Here is a 23,340-nt window from a genome sequence, read left to right as displayed (position 1 = left end):
TACAGTTGGCCACCTCCCACCCTGAGAAATCGCTCAGCCCCCCTTCCCAGCTACTGGCTGCCTCCTTTCCTCTTGGCCCGTTAGTCAGCCCCAAAGTGTGCGGCCCATAATAATTCCCACACCTAATGGGATCATCCAAGCTGGAGACTAACATAGCATCTCTGGGTGTTTCAGACACTCTTCCCACAAAACTCTAAGGAAAGAGGATTTTGTGGCCTCCTCGGGAGAGTCACAATGCATGTCTGCATATGAAAGACTCTTGAAAAGTCCTGCAGAAGAGAAACCTGTTTAATCTTTTGTTTTTAATCATAGGATTTTTAGAAATGTATTTATCCACAGACAATGCCCCCTCCTCTTTTTTTCCCTACCCTGCCCTAAAGTTCCTTTGCGGCTAAGGCCACCCCTGGGAATAACTGTGGAGTAAATTAAATGATTCTTTGTTTTAAACACCCCCTAACACATCTCAGACCGCAGGAATCACTGCCACCACCTTGGGTCTAAGTCCCTTTCCCATCGCCCTTCTCTCCTGTCCTACCCATCTTCCTGGACCCTAGTGTCCCCAGGCTCCTGGGAGAGGGGGGGAGGGTTGTAGTAGAAAACAAAGGGATTGGACTTTTTTTAAATTTATTTTTGGCTGCATTGGGTCTTCGTTTCTGCATGCCGGCTTTCTCTAGATGTAACGAGCGGGGGCTACTCTTCGTTGCGGTGCGTGGGCTTCTCATTGCGGTGGGTGGCTTCTCTTGTTGCAGAGCACGGGTTCTAGGCACGCGGGCTCAGCAGTTGTGGCTCGCGAGCTCTAGAGCACAGGCTCAGTAGTTGTGGCACACAGGCTTAGTTGTTCTGCAGCATGTGGGATCTTGCCGGATCAGGGCTCGAACCCGTGACCCCTGCATTGGCAAGCAGATTCTTAACCACTGCACCACCAGGGAAGCCCCAAGGATTGGGCTTAATGGTTGCCCCACCAGGAGAATTGGCACAGTTTTTAGTATAGCCAATGGATTAACTCTAATTCAGGCATGCAGGCCCAGTTTCCTGGAAGATGGGGGGAAGGGATGGGAGTGGAGCCCTGTAGCCCTAGAAACTTCCAATTCCTAGTCTTCTCACCAGAAGGCACATGTCCCTTCTTGCTTCTTTTCCAATTATGCCCATGTGACAGGAGCAGAAATGCATAATCTCCCCCCTCCCGCACATGGCATTTCCCAGGGTCCTCCTCTTTCCAGGGCCATCTCTGGAGGCAAACTGTTCCTTCCACCCTCCGCTGGAATTTTCACCCCCCGCCCCCATCCTGTTCCCCTCTCCCCACACCAACCACCATCAAGCCCAGTTAACTAAACTCCCTTGCCTGGCAAGGCAATCTGGGCCACTCCAGTGTGGCACAGTCAGTCCATCTGGAGGACAAACACCACGTGCTGGGCCACGCCGAGCAGAAGACCAGAGCCCAGGAGAAACGGTGTCTTGTGGCCCGAGCTGCCCACCCCCCGGGAGGGAAGCCTGTCAGACAGCGAGGCGTTGACCGGCCCCTCGGTGGTATTGGCCGCCTCCGCCACCGGGGCCCTCGGGGCCAGCAGCTTCGAGAGGAGGCTGCTGAACCTGCTCACTGTGGTGGCCGCTGGCTCTGGGGACGGGCCTGGACTGGACGAGGTGAGGTTCAGCTCCTCGGGGTCCACACAGAGGCCGTCGGAGGAGCGCCCAAAGGCCACCTGGCGGAGGTCCAGGCCGGCCACGGAGCCCGGGGAGGCGCACGGCACGTCGGCGGCGCGCCCAAAGCTCTCCATCCAGTCCCGCAGCCACTCCAGGCGACAGTCGCAGCGCCATGGGTTGCGGAAGAGGAAGAGGCGGCCCAGGAAGAAGCCGGGCTGGAAGGCTGCCCAGGCGAGCACGGTGAGATGGTTGCCGTTGAGATGCAGGGCCAGGAGGCCCGAGAGGTTCTGGAAGGCGCCCTCTTCCACGAAGGCGATGCGGTTGCGGTCCAAGTAGAGCAGTTCGAGCTCAGCCAGCTCGGCGAACCAGGCGTGCGCCACGCGGCCCAGCGCGTTGCCGCCCAGGTTGAGCGTGCGCAGGCGGCGGAGGCCGAGGAAGGCGTCGGCCGGCAGCGCGGCCAGCAGGTTGTCGTTGAGCAGCAGGTGCTCCAAGGCGCTGCAGTCGCGGAAGGCGCCACCGTGCACGGCGCGGATGCGGTTGGCCTGCAGGCTGAGCGAGCGCAGGCGGCGCAGGCCCAGCAGCGAACTGGAGGCCACGGCCTCGATGCGGCTGCGCTCCAGGTGCGCATGCGTCAGGTTGGCTAGGCCGCGCAGAGCGCCGGGCACGCGGCGGAACAGGTTGTCGAAGGCGGCGAGCTCGCGTAGGGCGGGCAGCTCGGCCAGGAGGCGCTCGGGCACGCTGAAGAGGCGGCAGGCGGCCAGGTCAAGGCGCCGCAGGCGGCCGAGTGCAGCAAAGGTGCGCGCGTGCAGGTAGCGCAGGTCGCCGTTGTGCGCCAGGCGCAGCTCGGCCAGGCGCGGCAGGCCCTTGAAGGCGCCAGGCGTGATGAAGGACAGGTTGTTGTGGCGCAGCGACAGGCGGCGCAGCGACGGCAGCGTGCCGAAGGCCCGCTCGCCCAGGAAGCGCAGGCCATTGCGGTCCAGGTCGATGGAGGCCGCCTCGCACGGGAACTCGGCCGGCACCCGCAAGAGGCCCGCGCGGTCGCAGCGTACCGAGCAGCCGCGCTCCACGCTGCTGCAGACGCAGGCGGCCGGGCAGGCGCTCGCGCAGGCGCCCTCGGCGGCCCGGGCGCTGGGCAGGCCGAGGACCACCGCTGGCGGGGGTGGGGGCGAGGGGAGGGAGGATAAAAGACAAAAAAGGAACAACTGTCAGCCACAGGATCGCCCCAGGTCCAATCCTACCCGTAAGCGTGGCAGGATGTGGCCATCCACCAAGTTCTCAAACGTCCCACAGAGCCCTGTCCTCCAAAGGGCCTCGTTCTGCCTCCCAGACCTTACTCAGGTTTCCTCACCCATCATGCCCTTCGCCTTTGCTCTCAAGTTCTGTTCATCAGCAAAACTCAGCTGGAATCCAGGCACCTGACCCACTCCTAAATCCCGCTTCCCCCCACCTGTATCATGGCTTGTGCTCTCCTAGACCGCGACCCAGAGGGCTTGTTGTCTGCATGCATAGAGGGACCTGGAGGGCATCACTGTGGCCTACGCTCTAGCACTGCGCTGCCCAGTACCTAGCCCCCAGCCACATGTGGTTGTTGAGCATTTGAAATGTGACTAGCCTGAACTGAGGTGTGCTCGCAGTGTAAAATACACACCAGATCCCAAAGACTTAGTACCAAAAAAAGGTAAACTATCTCATCAATAATTTTTATATTGCTTACATGTTGAAATGATGTTTTAGATATATTGGGTTAGCGAACATATTAAAATCAATGTCGATAGTTTCTTTTCACCTTTTTTATTGGGCTGCTTAGAGAATTTAAACATGGGTGGCTTGCATTATATTTCTGTTGGTGCTGCTCTAGTCCCTCCCACCGTTAAGAATTCAATTTTTGAGGGCTTCCCTGGTGGCACAGTGGTTAAGAATCCGCCTGCCAATGCAAGAGACAAGGGTTCGAGCCCTGGTCTGGGAAGATCCCACATGCTGTGCAGCAACTAAGCCTGTGCGCCACAACTACTGAGCCTGTGTGCCACAACTACTGAAGCCCGCGTGCCCTAGACCCCGTGCTCTGCAACGAGAAGCCACCGCAATGAGAAGCCTGCGCATCGCAACGAAGAGTAGCCCCCGCTCACCGCAACTAGAGAAAGCCCGTGCGCAGCAACGAAGACCCAACGCAGCCAAAAATAAATAAATGAATTTTAAAAAATAATAATTCAATTTTTGAAAACCCCCACTGAGCAAATTAAGCCTCATGAAGAAGGGAGAATTAGGAAACAGGTTGGGAATGCAAGTAAAGCCTATCAATCTTTTTTTTTTTTTCTTTAACGGTCACTATAATTAAGCCATAAGGACAGCATACTAAAATAAACTATCGATGACCTTCTTACACATCTCAAAAATTACTTGTGGACACTGTGTGGTTAATTCCATTCACCAGGCTTCGCTCTCTAGAGCCTTTTGTCCATCATCAGGGGAAGGACTGGTACTTATAAATTAATTTTGTTCTGAGCATTTGAATGGAGGATCAGATAAAGACTTCCAAAGCCCTCCAGGTGGCCTGCCACCTGCAGGAAAGCAGAATGGCATGGCCTGCTTCTGTGTGATAGCCAGAAGTCCCAAGCCCCATCTTCAGTTCCAATGGAAAAGGCAGGATGGAAGATGCGCAAGTTTTATTTTCTGGCCAGGAGCAGCTGGCAGGTGGAATGTGCTCCATCTGAAATTCCTGCAGAGGAGCAAAGGTACCCAGATGTAAAACCTGACCACTGCTATTCATAATTTCTACCTGTCCTCGACGGTACTCCCAAATTCCAGCAAACACCCTGGCTACCGTGCAGTCCCTCCCACTGCGTACGCGTTACGCTGCCTTGCCCATCCAAGCCCTCGTGGGAACCTGAAGGTGTGGCCACACAAGGAGTGTGTATCAGTAGATCTGCTTGCTGCTGCCTCTGTAGGTTTGCTCAGCTTCCAGTGTCTTTTCAGCACATCTGTTATGGACACTCATGTTGTTCTCAGTTTCTAGGAAGGGGATTCAGCCCTTTCAGACTTGGCTGGAGAACACTCAGCCCTTTGAGCAACCCTTCAGTTGTAAACTGTAGCTAGTTGAAAATTCTGATGTTCCAGAGACTTAGCTTTTCCTTCTCCCTAAGAACTGTGAACTAGACACCAAGCTTCCAGCAAGGTTCTTGGACCCTGTGCTGGGCTTGGCTGTAAACACGGCAGCTGCTGGGCGGGACAGACACCCTGTTAGAGAGACAGGGCCAAGAATGTAACCTTAACTCCAGGCATCAGCTGGACAGAGGCAGAACCTTTTTCTATTAACTCTTCCAACTGGGTCAAGCAGAGGCATCAGATTTCCTTACAAATAGTCCTTCATTCTACCCTCTTCTCCTTTCTAATTAAGGGAAGTGCACTCTCAACCATATGACTCATGTTTCTGCTCCACAATAGCTAATATTGTTCCAGGCCCACTGTATGGCTCAGTAAATATTTGCAGAATTAAATGGAATTAACACCTTCCTCTGTAACAATCCCTGCTGGGGGATGTCATTTATTTTTAAAACTTTGTCAAGAAATTCATGGGATTATGACAGACAGGATACAACCAATTTGCTTGCATAACACAAGAGATCAAAGTTTTGGCTCTTTGGCTGCCAGTTTTTTTTTTTTTTAATACATGCAACAGGGGTGGGGGTGAAGCTTTTTATTGTATATCTTTTTACCTTGTACATTTTGAGCCATGTGAATGTATTACCTATTTCACAAAATAGATTAAAGTGTTTTTTTTTTAACTTTAAACACTCAAGATGTCACTACTAGAGACCTATTTTCAGCCTCTGAAACTTTGATAGCCATTAGGAACAATAACTAATTTACTGGATTATTTAGTGAAATTTAAATTAAATCAAGTAAATTCTCAGAACAGACAACCAAACTCCAGTATTGGTTTACCCAATATGAAGACTAAGTATATGCCTAGTGAGCCAGAAAAACAGGGCACCAAAACAAAATTTTTATTTATTTATTTATTTATGCCTGTGTTGGGTCTTTGTTGCCGTGCACGGGCTTCTCATTGCGATGGCTTCTCTTGTTGCAGAGCATGGGCTTTAGACGCACGGGCTACAGTAGTTGCGGCACGCAGGCTCTAGAGCACAGCCTCAGTAGTTATGGCACACTGGCTTAGTTGCTCCACGGCATGTGGGATCTTCCCGGACCAGGACTCGAACCCGTGACCCCTGCATTGGCAGGCGGATTCTTAACCACTGCGCCACCAGGGAAGTCCCCAAAACAAAATTTAAAAAAATAATAACATAGGGACTTCCCTGACGGTCCAGTGATTAAGACTCCGTGCTTCCACTGCAGGGGGTGCGAGTTCAATCCCTGCTTGGGGAACTAAGATCCCCCATGCTATGAGGCGCTGCCAATTAATTAATTAATTAATTAATTAAAGAATAATAACATATTTGGGTGAGTTCTGCTTGCAATAATGGCAGAGTAGCTTGTATCAGACTAACATTTCTGCTGATTGCTAGTGTCAACTCTGGAAAAATATTTTTTAAAAATCATATGAACACAACACTGTAAATCAACTGTACTTAAATTTTTAAAAAAAATCACTTGAAGGCACTGGAGAGAAACCTAAACAGGCAACCAGAGTAGATATGACCCTTAAATGAAAAGAAGCAAACTAAGTGAGAGGCACATTTAACTGGCTTTTCCTCTCAGGGCATTTTCAAGTCCACGCTGCACATGGTCAGTAGAGCTCAAGCAGAAAGCAAGAGTCTTACTGGGCTGAGAAATTAGAGGTCAGAGTGTATAGCAGCAACAGTGGCTGGAAACTGAGGAGGGAAACCATAAGAAAGAGGGAGCCACAAAATTTGCACACAAGCTCCCCTTAGATCCTTGTTTGAGTCCTAAAGTGCATGTATGTGGAGTGACTCCAAGGAGCCAAGAACAGAACTCCAAAAGAACTAAACAGAGATTTCAGCAATTTCCCAGTAATGGGAAGCAGATTAAGAGTTCAAAGTCCACCAAGTTAGAAGCTCTTATAAAATACCTCGAGCTTTCCATTGAAACCCCAGAGGGCCACACCTCAGGAGTAAAGACCATTTCCCAGGGCAAAGGGTAAAACGGAACTAGGCCTTCCCTAACAAAGACTGAAACCAAGCTTCCCCTGTATCAAGGGGATCTGCCAGTAGTTTAGCTGGAGGCCAGAAGGAAATTCAACACTCTTCAAAGGAAGATAAGAGGATCTAGAGTTTCTATAACTACAATCTACAATATCTGCTATACAGTCAAATAATACTAGACATGTGAAGAAGAAGCAAAACACGACATTGCTCAAGAGGAAAAAAAATAGTTAACAGAAGCAGACACAGTGGGCTTCCCTGGTGGCGCGGTGGTTAAGAATCCGCCTGCCAATGCAGGGGACATGGGTTCGAGCCCTGATCTAGGGAAGATCCCACATGCCGCGGAGCAACTAAGCCTGTGCGCCACAACTTGAGCCTGCGCTCTAGAGCCCTCGAGCCACAAATACTGAGCCCCTGCACCTGGAGCCCGTGCTCTGCAACAAGAGAAGCCACCAGGATGAGAAGCCGGCACACTGCACGAAGAGTAGCCCCCACTCACTGCAACTAGAGAAAGCCCACTCACAGCAACTGAAGACCCAATGCAGCCAAAAAATAAATAAATTAAAAAAAAAAAAGCAGACACAGTGACTGCCCAGATGTTAGAATTACAAAACAAGGATTTATTATAAATATGTTTAGGAATTTATAGGAAAAGATGGATATAATGCATGCGGACATGGGGAATGTGAATTTTAGAAGTATGGATCAATAAAATAAAAAAGGTATGGAAACTCTGAATATGAACCAAGTAGAAATCTTAGTACTGAAATAATACCATATCTGAAATTTAAAAAAAAAACCATTGAGTAAGAAAAACAGCAGACTAGACACAATGGAATAAATATTCATGAATTTGAAAGAAGTCAATAGAAATTACCCAAAATGAAGCTCAGGAAGAAAAAAGATTGGAAAAAATATGATCAGAGCTTCAATGACCTATGGGACAATGTCAAGCAATTAGACTAACATGCATGTATTTGGAGCCCCAGAGGAGAAAAGAGAGAGAATATGGCAAAAAAATAATTGAAGACAATTTCCAAAATTTGATTAAAAACACAAAGCTCAGCAAACCCCAACTAGTATCACACATGCGCACACACACACATATTATCTAGGCACATCACAGTCAAACTGCTGAAAACCAAAGTAGAGAGAAAATTCTTTAAGGCATCCAAAGAAAAAAGACACATTACGTAGAGTAAACATCAATTAAAAAGTGATGAGTGATTTCGTATCAGAAACAGTGGAGGGCATAAGACAATAGAATTACGTCTTGTAAGCTGCTGAAAGAAAAGCAAAATCTGGCAACCCAGAATTCTATATCCAATGGAAATATCTTCAGAAATGAAGTACAACAGAGATGCTTTCAGGTTAACAAAATCTGAGAAAATGCATCTCCATCAGATCTTCTGCACAACAAGAAATGAAGACATTGTTTAGCTTGAAGGAGGATGACACTAGATGAAAGTCAGATCTACAGGAAGGAATGAAGAGCAATGGAAATGGCAAATATGCCACTAAATATAAAAGACCTTAATTGCTTAACAGACAAGTGACTGTTGAAAGCAAAAATAACAATGTGTTGTGGAATTTATACCATATGTAAATGAAAAATATGACAATAGCATAAAGAATGAGAAGAAGGGTAAACTAAATTGTACTCATAAGGATCTCGCGTTACACATGAAACTGTATAAGACTAAGTCAAAGTAGACCACGATACAGACTTGATGTAAGGGATATGCACCACCAGCATAACTACGTGGGCCACAGAAACCATGCTGCAAGCCCATCTGGGTGCTGACTGCCTCTTGATGCTTTTAAAAATGGGCATTGCAGCAGTGGTGTGGATCTCGTCAATTAAGTGGAGAATAGGGAAGCAAAGGCTTTTCCCCAAACCTTTAAGGTGGGTTTTTGTTTGGGGTGGGTTTTTCCCCCCCTCTGGATTTTTACTTTTATTTTTATTTATTTATTTATTTATTTTTTAATTTTTATTTATTTATTTATGGCTGTGTTGGGTCTTCGTTTCTGTGCAAGGGCCTTCTCTAGTTGTGGCAAGCGGGGACCACTCTTCATCACAGTGCGCGGGCCTCTCACTATCGCGGCCTCTCTTGTTGCGGAGCACAGGCTCCAGACGCGCAGGCTCAGTAATTGTGGCTCACGGACCTAGTTGCTCCGCGGCATGTGGGATCTTCCCAGACCAGGGCTCGAACCCGTGTGCCCTGCATTGGCAGGCAGACTCTCAACCACTGCGCCACCAGGGAAGCCCGATTTTTACTTTTAAATCTTAAATGATATACTGCAGGCCTCAGGCATGACAGACAATGAGCAGGTGAAGAACCAATGGGAAAGTGTTCGAAAACTCCTGTGTTAGCTAACAAGCTTCTGAATGCATCGCTGTAGTCCACAGAGAAGGCTGGGAAAGGTAGCAAGGAGATGCTGCATCAGCTACTGCAGCTTTAAAACAAAGTTGGTGTCTCTTTGGACTTTAAAATTGTTCCTGTGTAGCTTATTTTATTTTTGTTTAATCAAATAAACAAGAGGGTTTTTCCATGGGGGGAAAAAAAGTAGACCATGATAAATTAAAGATGCATATTGCAATCCCTAGAAAATAAAAAAGAATCTCAACCCCTACCTCACAGAATACACAAAAACTCATTTTAGATGGACCATAGACCTAAATGTAAAAGCTAAAACTATAAAGCTTCTTAAAGATAACACAGGAGAATATCTTTGTGACCTAGTGGTAGGCAAAGGTTTCTTAGGGAAAAAAAAAAGCATTAACCATAAAGGAAAAAAAGTAATAAATTAGATTCATCAACATTTAAAAGTTCTCCTCTTTGAAAGATACTTGAGAGAATGAAAAAACAAGCCACAAACTGTGAGAAAATATCTGTATATTTTCTCTGTATATATCTCATAAATGACTTGTATTCAAAATGTATAAAGAACTCTCAAAACTCAATAATAAGAAAACAGGCAATAAATTATAAATAATTTATTAAATAATAATATTCAAATAAATATAATTTTATAAACTTATTTAATAATATTATTAAATAATAAACTATAAATAAATAAATCACCCAATTAATAAATGGGAAAAATATTAGAAGAAACACTTTACCAAAAAAGATATACAGGAGACAAATAAACACATGAAAAGATGGTCAACATTATTAGTTGTTAGAGAAATGCAAATTAAAATAGTCACCTATTAGAATGACTAAAATTAGAAAGACTGACCACACCAGGTGTTGGGAGAGCATATAGAATAACTGGAACTCTCTTACACTGCTGGTAGGAATGTCAAATGGTGCAACCATGTTGGAAACAATGTGGCAGTTTCTTTAAAAGTTAATCATACACCAGCCTTATGATTGACCCATTCTACTTGTAGGGAAATAAAAGCACATGTCCATACAAAAGGCTTGGGCATGAATGTTCACAGCAGCTTTATTCATAATAACCCAAAACTGGAAATAACACAAACACCCATCAAGAGTTGAATGGGGGGACTTCCCTGGTGGCACAGTGGTTAACAATCCGCCTGCCAATGCAGGGGACACGGGTTCGATCCGTGGTCCGGGAAGATCCCACATGCCGCGGAGCAACTAAGCCCGTGAGCCACAACTACTGAGCCTGTGCTCTAGAGCCCGTGAGCCACAACTACTGAAGCCCGCACGCCTAGAGCCCGTGCTCCACAACAAGAGAAGCCGCCACAGTGAGAAGCCCGCGCACTGCAACGAAGAGTAGCCCCCGCTCGCCGCAACTAGAGAAAGCCCACGCACAGCAACGAAGACCCAACGCAGCCAAAAATAAATAAATAAATAAATCTATAAATAAATAAATAAAAAGGAGATGAATCTATTTGTATAACATGGAAAGACTTCTAAGATATATTTTTTTTTAAAAAGTTGAATGGGTAAACAAATTATGATATATGCATACAATGGAATACTACCCAGTGATAAAAAGGAATGGATTATTGATACATGTAACATGGATGACTCTCAAGATAATTCTGCTGAGTGAAAGAAGCCAGACAAAAAAGAGCACATACTGTATGATTCCACTTACGAAAAATTCTAGAAACTGCAAATTAGTCTATAGTAACAGAAAGATCAGTGGTTGCCTGGGGATGGATGGGGGGGGCAGGGAGGGGCAGAAGGGAAGGATTATAAAGGGGCATGAACTTTGGGGGTGATGGATGTGGGATATGTTCATTATCTCAGTTGTGCTGATGGTTTCATGAGGGAACACTTTAAATATGTTTAATTTGTTATATGTCAATTATACCTCAATAAAGCTATTTTTTAAAAAAGATACCATTTGTGTGTGTGTATGACTTGTATACAGAATATAAAAACTACTCCTACAAATGAAGAATAATGAAAAGACAAACTAAATAAAAATGAGTAGAAGACCTAACACTTTACAAAAGAATATATTAAGTAGCCATTAAGCGCAAGAGAAGGTGCTCTACATCATTAGCCATTTGGGAAGTGCAAATTAAAACTACAGTGAGATTTCCCTACACACTCACTAGAACGGCTGACAACCCTAAATACTGGTGAGGATGTAGAACAACGGGATTCTCTTACATTGTTGATGTGAGTGGAAAATAGTTCAATAACTTTGGAAAACTTTGACAGTATCTATTAAAGCTAAACATATGACTATGATTCAGCAATTCCATTCCTAGGTATTTACCCAAGAGAAATGAAAAGAAAATGTCCACATAAAGACTGTACAAGAAAGTTCATTGTGGCTTATTCAGAATAGACCAAAACAGGAAATTACTCAACAGCAGAGAAATAAATTACAATATAGCCATATAGTGGAATACCACTCAGCAATAAAAAGGAACAAACTATTGACACAACAAAAGCATTACGGTGAGCAAAAGAGAGCTGACACAAGAGTACATACTATACGATTACATGTACATGCAGTCCCAGAACAGAGCTGCTTGAAGTGGCTCTGGGAGCTCAACAGAACATGGCCTGCAGATGTATTCCACCCCCAAAGACAGCAAATATGCACAGGGCAGAGTTTGGGAAGTATGGTACCATATGTTGTCTAGGTGATATAAGCATGTCTAATGCTATTCAAATTAACCACAGTTTATAGGTTTCTTTTGCTCTTGTAACAGCCAACTTTTAATAAGTATTTGCTCGGGGCTAAGCTTGCTATATATATTATTTCATTTAATGACAACACTGCAATGTAAGTATTCTTCTCTTCTACTCACAAAAAGAGAAAACTCAGGTTCAGGGTGGTTAAACACCACCAACCTTTGATTTTTGTCTTTCCACTGTACTGTACTATCCCCCACCCCCCAACCCTAGCCTTTCTGAGCTTCTGTCTCTTTAACTGTGAACTGAAGAGCCTGCACTTCCTGACCTTGGAGGGCCCTTCTGGCTCTCATTTTCCACAGTTGGACAGCAGCTGTTGCCAAGCACCACGTCTAAGAAAAAATACCCCACTCAAAACCCCATGTTTCTCTGCAGCCTCCTCCCAGCCACAGCTGTTTGGACCGCAGGTGAACATTTGACCTAAGCAGAGCCAATCAGATTCATTCCTTCCCTGTGAACATGGAACAGGCAGCGAGATCATGTGAGCACCAACTGCTATATAGCATTGGGGCTGGAGTTTGTCCCAAAGCCACGTACAGGTCAAAGTCATCGGGGGGCAGGAGCCAAAGGCAAGGTAAGGAAACTGGTGTGCAGAGAGAGGACTAGATTGGCCATGAGAATCACAGAAAAGGAGATCAGGGAGAGTGGAAAGCTCCTGGCCAGCCCTTTAGTTCCCATAAGGCCCTGCTATAGCTATTTCTGTGACATTTCCCTGCTTCCATTTCAGAAACCCACTCAAACCATCTGGGCAGACCAGTGGAATTCTGTTCCTTGCAACCAAACCATCTCTGCTTGTAGTGGACATTTGATGCCTTTTCTGGCTACCCAGCTCCTTTTAAGTACTGTTCATACATTTAGGGAATTTCCTACATTATAAGTCCTGCCTCCTCAACACAGAAGCCAGAAACTCTCTTTTCTCAACTTCCCTTGCAGTTAGGGCCCAGGCATGTGACCTAGCTTTGCCTGTCAGAAGTAGGCGCCAGGCAGAAACCATTTTCTGGCCAGGATGGTGGCAGAGGGCATCTGGCTTCCAGGCTCCCATGGTGGAATTTCAGGCACCCAGCATCCAGCATGATGCCTGTGAACGGTCAGGTGTATCCGCCAGTGGTGGTGGCCATGGGGTCTTTGCTGGAACTGCCCCACTACCTGATTTAGGCATTGCTCCGGGCAGTGGACCTCCAACCAGGAAGCCTGGGAACACCTAGCATCCCTGAATAAACCCCTTCTCGTCTTCAGTGACCTGGAGTGGGTTCTATGGTTTGCAGTGAGATTCCTGAGCAACATCCTAAGTAAGACAGGTTCCCGACAGGTTCCCGCAATCCCTTGAGTACCGTCTCCTCCTTCTGGCCCCTCCCCCTTTCCCTGAGAACCTCATGAACTCTTCACCTTGAAAGAGAAAACGACTCAAGTTCGAGACCAGGCAGCGCCCCTCAACCAAAAGGAAGCTCTTTGCCATTCACTGGCAGGAAATATAGAAAATGGAATCAAAAATTGTTTAGGCCATCCCCAATTTTTCCAAATTCAAATGAAAAGCGGCCTCTCCTGGAATCAGAAGGGACCATTCCAAAGACAAATCTCCTTGGCTGTCCAGAGCTGAGTTCCATGGGAATCCCTTGGCCAAAAAAACATTTACCAAATTAAAATAAAGATCACAGTTTGTGAGAAGAGAAAGTCAAACTCATTGGCAGTTGCTTAGCGATTTATTTTCTCCCATCGGAATTTTTGGGAAGGCTCCATGTGGAAATCTGAAAAGGCTTCAGTGCTTTTATTCCCAGCCTGAGGTAGGAAGGGGAAGATGAGAAATTCAGCAGGATGGGCCTCAGCTCAGCCTGCCTCTGTCATAGCTCCAGGAGTCACAGGTGGGGCTTTCCAGAGCATTTGGTCTGGAAACACTCCTCCTGAGGGTGCGGCCTCTCACTCTAAATCTCTCATAAACTCTGATGACACTGCCTTTTCCCCCCTGCTCTCTCATACTGCTTTTTCTGTTGTTATTTTTTTCTTTTGTTTTTCAGTTTCCTCATCTGTAATAGGTGGACAATTATGAGGAACAAATGACTTGTAATACTTGAAACAGCTGTGAAAGCATTGGGCCAAGCTAACAGCAGATTCCATGAGCCACTGTTGTCACAAGATTAAATCTCACCAAGGGACCAGTACTTCAAGGACCATGTGAATATCTGCCCCAGAGTGGAAAGCAAAATACCAAGTGTCAGAATACTGAAGTTATTACTACAAGTAAACTACAAAAGAAGAATCTAGAATGATTCTCTACCTGGGCTGCACATTAGAATCACCTAAGGAGCTTTTAACCAACTCACAACTCACCAGACAGATTACATCAGAATCTTCAGGTGTGGAAGCAGGCATCAGTACTCTAAAAAGTTCCACAGGGAATTCCAATATACAGCCCAAGTCAAAAACCAAGGGTCGGGCTTCCCTGGTGGTGCAGTGGTTAAGAATCCGCCTGCCAACGCAGGGGACACAGGTTCAAGCCCTGGTCCAGGAAGATCCCACATGACTCGGAGCAACTAAGCCCGTGTGCCACAACTACTGAGCCTGCGCTCTAGAGCCCTCGAACCACAGCTACTGAGCCCCTGTGCCACAACTACTGAGGCCCACGTGCCTAGAGCCCATGCTCCGCAACAAGAGAAGCCACTGCAATGAGAAGCCTGCGCACCGCAACAAAGAGTAGCCCCCGCTCACCGCAACTAGAGAAAGCCTGCGTGCAGCAATGAAGACCCAACACAGCCAAAAATAAAATAAATAAAAAAAGAAAATCCAATCCCCCCCCAAAAAACCAGGGGTCTAGGTGGACCAACTTTATAAAGATGGGATTCGTCTGTGTGGTATCAAACGCTACAGGGTGTAACATCAAGTTATCGCATGCCCCAGCAATTCCACTCCTAGGTGAAAGTGGGTGTTCTAACAAATACTTGTACTCAAGCGTCCATAAGGCACTATTCACAATAGCCCAAAGATGGAAGCAACAAATGTTCAACAACAGGTAAATGGATAAACAAAACATGGTCTAGCCACACGGTGGAATATTAATCTGCCATAAAAAGGAATGATGTACTGACACATGCTACAACGTGGCTGAACCTCAAAAACATTATGCTAGGGGAAAGCAGCCAGACACACAAGGCCACATATGATTCCATTTATATGATGTATCCAGAACAGGCAAATCCATGGAGAAAGAAAGTGGATTAGTGGTCGCCTGGGGCTGACGGAAAGAAAAGAGTGAGGAGTGACTGCTTAATAGGTACCGGGTTTCCTTTTGGGATGTGAAAATGTCTTGGAACTAGATAGAGGGATATATGCACAACATTGTGACTGTACTAAATGCCACCGAATTGTACGCTTTAAACTGGTTAATGGTTAATCTTTTGTTATGTGAATTTTACTTCAAACAACAAGAAAAAAGGTACAAGGTGTCCCTGAATTGGGGCAAATACCAGAAATGGGTCCCTGCCTTCGTGTTCTGGTCCAGTATACTGGCCAGCCCCCGAGCTGCAGGGAGGCGGCAATGGCTGGGCTCAGATGCCCGCACAATGATGTCTTTTTTTTAATTATATTTTTTTTGGAATGATGTCTTAATGCAGACCAGCTGAGGGATTTCTCCGTCGGTCCTCAGCTTTTCGAGTATATGCTTTTGCCCCTTGAGGTTTGCTAGGAAAAGAGTTACTCATGGAGTTTCCAACCACAGACTGAGTTTGAAGTGTTTCTTCATCCTCATTGTTTTCAAAGAACTTGTGCCTCACGAAGCCAAAATAGCAAGGGAAAATGTGGTCCATTTTCTGATTTCAGCAAAATCTCTTCAGCCACTTTGGCTCTACAAGTCATTCCCCTCCCACTCTCGGTTAAATGCTATCCCAATTACTCCTCAGACCAAGCCGCAGTGCTGGATTTTCAGAACCAAATGGGCTGAGGGAAGCAGAAATGCAGTGAGGGAGACCATTCCATGGCCTCTCATCTCACAGTGACCCCAGAACTTGCTTCTCGCATCATGCAGGTATCTTCTGTGACAGAAAAGAAAGGCTCATGGATTCACACTGCAGCTTTGCTGGCCAATGTGAATCATGGCGGGGGTGGAGAAATCAGTTGGTCTTCAGAGGGGTGGTCTGCTGACGGCCTCGCAGGCCCTGTGGATCTCGAGGTGGAGCGCTGTCCCATCTGAGGAGGAGAACACTAGGCCCCAGAAAGTCCTCCAGGTCTAAATACAACTGCCCCAAACTGGAAACAACTTAAGTGCTCAACAATAGGGTAATGGATAAACAACCAGTACACCCAGGCAAGGGAAAACTACTTGGCAAACAAAAGGAAGGAGCTACTTATCTATGTAATGACGTCGATGAATCTCACCCACATACTGCCCAGCTCTCCACAGCGCCTGACTCTCGATAACGAGGGATTTGTTCTCCTTGGGGTGCAGCTGCTCTCTCCCTACAACCTTCCTTTTTTTCTTTTAAGTCAAGTTGATTCAGGTATAATTTACTCACGATAAAACGTATCCATTTTAAGTGTATGTAGTTCAGAAAGTATAACAAACATATACACCCACATAACCCCCACCCCAATCACAATTTAGAATATTCCTACTACCCAGAAAGTTTCCTCAGGCCCCTTTGACAGCAGTCCCCTCCCCATCCTCTGCTCCAGGTAACCAGTAATACAGTTTCCGAAGTATACTCTTGCCTGTTCTAGAACTTCATGTAAATGAAATCAAATGGTTCTTTCAGTCAACATTATGTTTGTGAGATTCATCTATGTTAATCCGAACATCAGCTGATTCCTTATTATTGCTGAGCAGCGTTCCGTCGTATGGATGTACCGCCATTTGGGTATTCAGTCACCTGCTGATGGACATTTGGATTGCTTCCAGTTTTCACCTATTGTGACTAAAGCTGACTAAAGTGACTAAAGTCACCTATAGTGACTAAGGACTTGGGCACAAGTCTTTTTGTGGACATGTGTTTTCATTTCCCATTTATCTAGGAGTGGGATTGCTGGCTCATATGGTAAATATATGTTGAACTACCCAAGAAACTGCTAAACAGTTCTCCACAGGGGCCGCGCCATTTTGCATTCCCACCAGCTGGAGAGTCCCAGTTGCTCCACATCCTCACCAACAACTGCTATGGTCTGTCTTTTCGACTAGCCATCCTAGTGGGTGTGAGGAGGCATCTCATTGTGGTTTGGATTTGCATTCCCCCAGTGACTACTGATGTGGAGCATCTTTTCATATGCTTATTAGCATTTTGTATATCTTCCTTGATGAAACAGCTATTCAAAAATGTTTGCCAATTTTTAAAAATTGGGTTGTCTTATGATTGGATTTGAAGAGTTTTATATATATATATATATATTTTTTTTTTTTTTTAATGGAAGACCTTTATCAGGTATTGTCATGGTTCTAACCTGGGCAGCTTCACCCATTCAACAAGCAAACCCTTATTAAGAACTTACAGTAAGACTCTAGAGACAGGAGGCAAATAAGCCCCAAACCCTAGCCCTCATTAAAGACTCATGGTTTAGAGCAAGCCAAGACCCCTGTAAAGCAAGACAAGGAAGTGGGATATTGTGGACAACAGGAAGACCCTGAAGGGGTTGCCATGGGGGAGGGGGGAGAGGAGAGGCATTTCCAGGAGACCCTCCTGTGGAGAATTTCTGTTTCAGTTTTGCCCTAGATTTACCCTGCTATGAGCCACCTCTGATTCCACCATGATCTTGTTTTGTCAGGCTGATTTAGTCATTTTTCTCTAGCTGGGGAGGTAGAGTCCTATCCCTGTCTGCTTCTCTGGAACACGTTGTCTGCAATCCTTGTGACTTGTAGTCAGAGTAATATTGTCTGTGCTGCTGAGTGCGTTTTAAATGAAAGCGCCAGGGGATGTGGAGATGGTCATTAATTTTAAGTGCATCTATTGTTAGCAAATGATGTCACCGCTCAGCTCTCCAACTTGTCACAAGAAGTCTGTCTGTATTTCGGGTCTCTGCAGCAGGGACAGTTCCTGTTTGGCAGCATGCAGGCTATGAATACTGTCTGCTTTCTGTGAGGAACGGGAGAGCTTTGGGTACAGAATTAAAATAATGTTGGCTCTTCGAAGCAAACATTCTGTCCCAATGAGTCAATCAAACTTCATATCCTTTCTAGGTAGGAGAAATGGCAAGGAGCTGACTGTCTGTAATTATATAAATGTCAACCTCTGTCCTTTGGAGACTCCTGCAGCTAGGAAGTCATGTCCTATTTATCCATACTGTTCCCTGAGCCTTGTTCCAATTTTTTTTTCTCATTTACTTACTGAGTCGGCCATTAAAGAATGTAAATTTCTCAAGGACAAAGGCTATGCAATTATCTCTCTCATGATATCCCTAGAGTGTACTGAAGGTACAGTGTGTACCTGTTGATTCCTTGAATACAGCAAGTTCTACTTTTTGAAAAGGTGGAACTGAAGAATAAGAAAATTCTATTACTACCGTTCTTAGAATTATCTGGTAACATTTTCTCTGCCAGCATGGCATAGAGAGGTCTATTATGTGGGTCGTTATAACCTCAAATAATTACATTCACCTGAGGGTCAGAAGAACAGAGTCTGTGTAAATTGCTTACTGCAGAACTTAACAAGGGATTTTTCCTTGGGCTATTTCGGTTGGCTTGGAACAGCTGGAGCTGTAGAGGTGTGGAAAAATATTGGAGATGAGTCTTCCTGTTATATTAAAACCCATATAACAATAGGACCAAAAAACTTGGAAAAAATTCCTGAACATCCATAATCACATAATTCCAACATGATATTTTTCATGTCGTCTTCTTCCTTTAGGAAGATGATTTCTTTAAGGGATTTTTTAACGAAATGAGCTTAAAATAATGTGATTAGAAAACCACTATAGTTTTTGGTAATTACACCAATGAATTCATATCTGAAATTAGAATAAGAAAACCACCAAGAGTTTATTTCATATATTTAGCTCAGGAGTTTTGTTTTTAAAACAAACAAAAAACCAAAAACAGCCCCCCACCCGCCCCGACCTGCTGTTTTAATTCTCTGTCCCCTCCCCCATGATCGCACATTCAGCGAAACCTAATCAGAAGCATTGGTGTCCAGGTACAGCTTTCATGGAAGCCACCTGAAGCCCACACTTCTTGGGTAGAAGCCCTGTGGTTTCCACGCATGTTCTAGCATCTTCTACTGACTTCCCAACCCCCGCACCCACTGGCAGGTGTCTGCTAGGGGACGGAAGGAGGGGGCCTTGGAACTCACCATGCAGCAGCAGGAACAGCATCCCGCAGCTTTTCACGCACCCGGTGGCTTAGAACCACCCAGCTGTGGAATCCCTACCTAAGGGGAGAGAGCACAGGTCACCGGGTGCCCAGGAGGGGTCCCTTGACACCCAGGTCACTCAGGCCCCTCTCTATACCTCCACTTCCTCCTGAATGCCCTGCCTCTCCCCCTTCTTCTCTGCATGCCTTTCTCCCCATCACCTTGGTGCTAGGTTAAGAAAAACCAGTAACAACAGCCAATCAGATGCTCCCCCCAAACTGATAGCTTGGATGTGTTTGGAAACCCTTCATCAGCAGCAACTCACACGGACTCACTGACAACCCAGCAAGGAAATGGACAGAGAGGAAACCTCTGCAGAGGAGCATTAGTGAATAGTCCCCAAATGTTGCTTACCATCCTGGGGCTCTGCCTGATCCCGCTCCTCCTCCGAGGTGCCCTTCGGCTCCCCCAGCCCATCCATCTCCCAAGTCAAGCAGCCACAGATGCTAAAAATGATTCGACAGAGAAGGAAAGTGGGGGCAGGGAGGATGGTGAGCCGGGGCAGAGGAGAAATAGTTGCTTATGCAGGTTTGAGTGCCTATTTTTCTTTCTCCAGATTTAATGGCAGGAAAATCCTGTATCAGATGAGGATTAACAGAGATGAGAGAATGTGTCTGCCTTTCGAATCACCAAAGCCAGTGACAGATTTTGCTGACACACCAATCAGCTTTATTCCCAGGCCTCAGCTTCTCCATCTGCCTGGCCCCTTTCTCTCCTTAAACCTTCCGCAGACCCCGCCCGCCTCCTGCCCTGACCCTAGCCCCAAGCAATTTGCAGCCAGAAATTGGCTCCCTGCCACCCAAATAGCATTATCAGCATTTTCAACAAGGACATGTCATATAACTTGGAGAGGTGGGGAAGGGACAGAACAGCTTAAAATAATGATGTTTTCCCGAAATGCAGGCTGCTGCTTTCCTTTCTCTGTGGAGTGGTTGAAGGCAGATGATCCAAAAACAGACTGGAGATGGCTTTTCACTATCACGAGGCTTAGAGTCCTGGCTTTGGGGTCAAGGCCATGCTTGCCACCCCCTAAGGCAGCAGGTCCGTGGGCCATTTTCAGAACCTGGCTGAGATTTCTCAAACCCATCAGGACTCAGAGTGTGGCCTCAGACCAGCAGCAGCATCTGGGAGCTGGTTAGGAATGGGGAAGTCTCAGCACCCCTACCCCAACCCCAGACCCCTGGAATCAGCATCTGCCTTTTAACAAGACTCCTACGCTCCCTAAAGTGGAAAGCCCTGGTTTAGGGGAGTGATGAAGGGGGTCTGCTCAAGGTGGTGGCAGCAGTTCGGGTGCCCTCACATTCTTCTGGGCCCAGCAGATCCACCAGGCCTGGCTGTAGGGTCTGGCCCTCTGCTCGAGCAAGCTCCCAGGTATCCATGGCAACCTGCTGCATCCTGGCCGTCATGGCCTCAGTGTGCCGGTGCTGATGGGCCAGGAGTCCCATCCCACAAAGAGGTCTCGGGGTGTGAAGCTAAGCATCTGAGGCTGCTGTGCCCTGGGGAGTTTTTGTTTTCTTCCATTTGGGTCTTGAAAGCCAAAATACGGCTGAACTTGTCATAACCTCTGCTGGGAAGGAAGCCATACTGGGGATGGGGTACGGATGTGGGTGGAGGAAGCCCCCCAAATGAAGTCCCTGTCCCCAGGGGTGGGCTCACCCTGCCCAGGTGAGAGCGGTAGGCAGCTCTCCCCTTGTGACCGCTCACGTTGGGGGCATCCTTGCAGCCTTCATTCCAAACCTTGGCCCCATGAAGCCTCTGCAGCAGGCCACAGACTGAAACGTGGCTGTGAGAGCAGCCTGTCGGCACCTACAACCCTGAGCTGTGCTTACTGGGTCCACCTTGCCTTCAGTCTTCTGCAGGCTAGTGGGCCTGGGGCTCTAAACCAAGGATCTCCCTCAGGAAGACCGCCTCTGCCTGTGAAATCAGACATTTCTCCCGAGCGGGAAGTAAGGAGCAATGAGAAGCCTGTCAAGGGAGAGACGAAGGGCCCGTTCACTGGGCCAGCTAGTCACACTGACAACAACTGGGGAACAAGCAGCCTCGTCATCAAAACCTAGTTCCCAAGGGGAAAAAAAGCAAGGAGGGAGGGGCTGTCACAGGAAGTGCGATTGACTGGCATGCCCCCAAGGAGAAACTTCAGACTGGACCCTGTTATCCAGAGAGCAAGACAGCAGGCCCCCAGCCACTCGGGGGCTGCCGGGGCAGTTAGCACCAGTGCTGGCTCTCTGTCTCCATGTAGCTGGTGGCTGATTAGCGGGGCAGGAAAAGGGAGGAGGGGTAAGCTAAGTGAGCCCGTGATATAGAGGCAGGCCAGGATGCCAGGCTTTGCCTTTGCAGGTGGCCTTCTAGAAAAGCTTCCATCAGCAGTGCGGGGGGGGGGGGGGCGGGGAGGGAGGGAGCCCTAGTGTTTCTTTGTAATTCCTGCTGCACTGGTTTGGAGGCAGCCTGCAGGGACTCAGCACGGGGCCTCTAATGATAGGAAAAGACAAAGTTCCTCCTCGGGTTCAGGGGTTCAGACTTCAGCGGCCTCCGATGGGCACCCTCAGGGAGGACTTGGATACTAAACCAGATTCTTGCCATTCCTCTGCTCCCGACTCCTGCTGGCACACACGTACACACACACCACAGGGAAACATGACCATTCCGCAGGGCCAGCGCTCGAGGGCATGTTCAGCCTGGCACCGAGTGAAACAAAGCAAAGTGCCCTGTTTCCATTTGATACGAGGCAGGAGCTTGAGGTAAACTCCAGCAGAGCCTGGGAAGGAAGTCGGCGATCGCGTCATTCCACGCTTTTATTTACTGATGAGGAAGCCCCGGCCCAACTGCAACATGAATTGTCCTTATGCTGAGTTCAGATTCCCCCAGAGGCAGGTCCTGGGACAATGATACGAATGGAAGTACTTGACTTGTGAAGCGATTGCGGAAGCACCAGCAGGAGAGTGGGGAAGGTAGAAGTCAATGGTGTTATCAAACAAGTTGGTGCTGTAAGCAAGCGGAGCCTAATCCCGTGGCAAACTCTGCGAGACAGAGCACACGTCTCAGAATTCTCTCTCCTGCAGGGCAGGGAGCTGGGGCACTTATCCACCAACTCCCGCCCTTGGTAGAGGCTGCTCCCAGAGGAGATGAGGGGCCGTTCCTTCTCCAGCAGCCTCTGGCTGGCAGGCAAAATGAGGCTGATGCACCAATTCCTAAAGAAAACTTCTTTCCAGGCTCACCTCTTACAGCAAACCAGGGCGGCTGGGGGAGTAGCTAAGTTTCCCCAACTTGGAATTGGTAAGGAAATGCTGATTACCAAGGAGGCATGGTGCGGGGAGGGGTGTCGGGACTCCTGCCCTATGCAGAGCTGCCCTGGGATGGGCTGCAGGGTCTCATCCTGCTCTGATGGGTGAGGCTGCCCCTCAGGGGCTGCACAGCTGGCGGCTGCACCCTACGTGGTACGGCGATATTCGGAGGACACAGATTTGCCTCCAGCCTTTCTACACCATGGTCACAATTCACAGACATTCCGACTCTGGATGGCTGATCCTCAAGGCCTTTGCTCCTTTCTTTCCCCACTTCTCCACCTGCTGAAACCCCAACCTTCCCGCAGGCTTAGCCCAAGTACTACCTCCTCTAAGAAATGAGCCCCTCTTGGCATCCTCCCTCCTCACCCACAGGCATCAGCCCTGCCCTTTGGAGTGTCTGGATGGTCCAGGGCTGTGCTTGGTCCAAGTCTGCACCCCCATAACGCCTGGCAGGTACCACCCTCAGACTGGGCAAGATGGAGGACGAGGAGTCAAAGTGCCAAGGAGATGTCCACCAGATTCTGGGTACCTGGGACTGTTCCTGGTGAATTTGAGATTCTTTCTTTGTCACCGAAAGAATTCGGAGACGAAGTGATAGGTAAGAAGTGGATTTATTTAGAGATATACACACTCCACAGATAGAGCGTGGGCCACCTCAGAAGGCGAGAGAGCCTCGAAATATGGCGTGGTTAGTTCGTATGGGCTACTAATTTCATAGGCTGATGAGTGGGAGGATTATTCCAACTATTTGGGGAAAGGGGTGGGGATTGCCAGGAATTAAGCCACCGCACCTCAGGACTCCCTGCCCAACAGATTCTGAACCCGCTTTTCTTAG

At 47.3% G+C, this 23,340-nt stretch overlaps 1 protein-coding gene across 1 annotated transcript; it reads right to left on the bottom strand.

Moving 5' to 3' along the window:
- Window positions 1-1,379: 1,379 nt before the first annotated feature.
- On the bottom strand, window positions 1,380-19,237 carry NYX (nyctalopin). The gene is made up of 2 exons (XM_059911481.1): window positions 19,162-19,237; window positions 1,380-2,791 (listed from the first exon to the last, which is right to left on the bottom strand). Exons 1-2 carry the CDS (start codon window positions 19,181-19,183, stop codon window positions 1,380-1,382), a joined length of 1,434 nt encoding a protein of 477 aa, XP_059767464.1. The 5' UTR covers window positions 19,184-19,237.
- Between the last annotated feature and the right edge of the window lie 4,103 nt (window positions 19,238-23,340).

This window comes from Balaenoptera ricei, chromosome X, assembly GCF_028023285.1.
Source record: "Balaenoptera ricei isolate mBalRic1 chromosome X, mBalRic1.hap2, whole genome shotgun sequence".
Taxonomy (NCBI): domain Eukaryota; kingdom Metazoa; phylum Chordata; class Mammalia; order Artiodactyla; family Balaenopteridae; genus Balaenoptera; species Balaenoptera ricei.
Note: the sequence above shows the minus strand (reverse complement) of the source record. Positions and strands in the feature narration are given on the sequence as shown.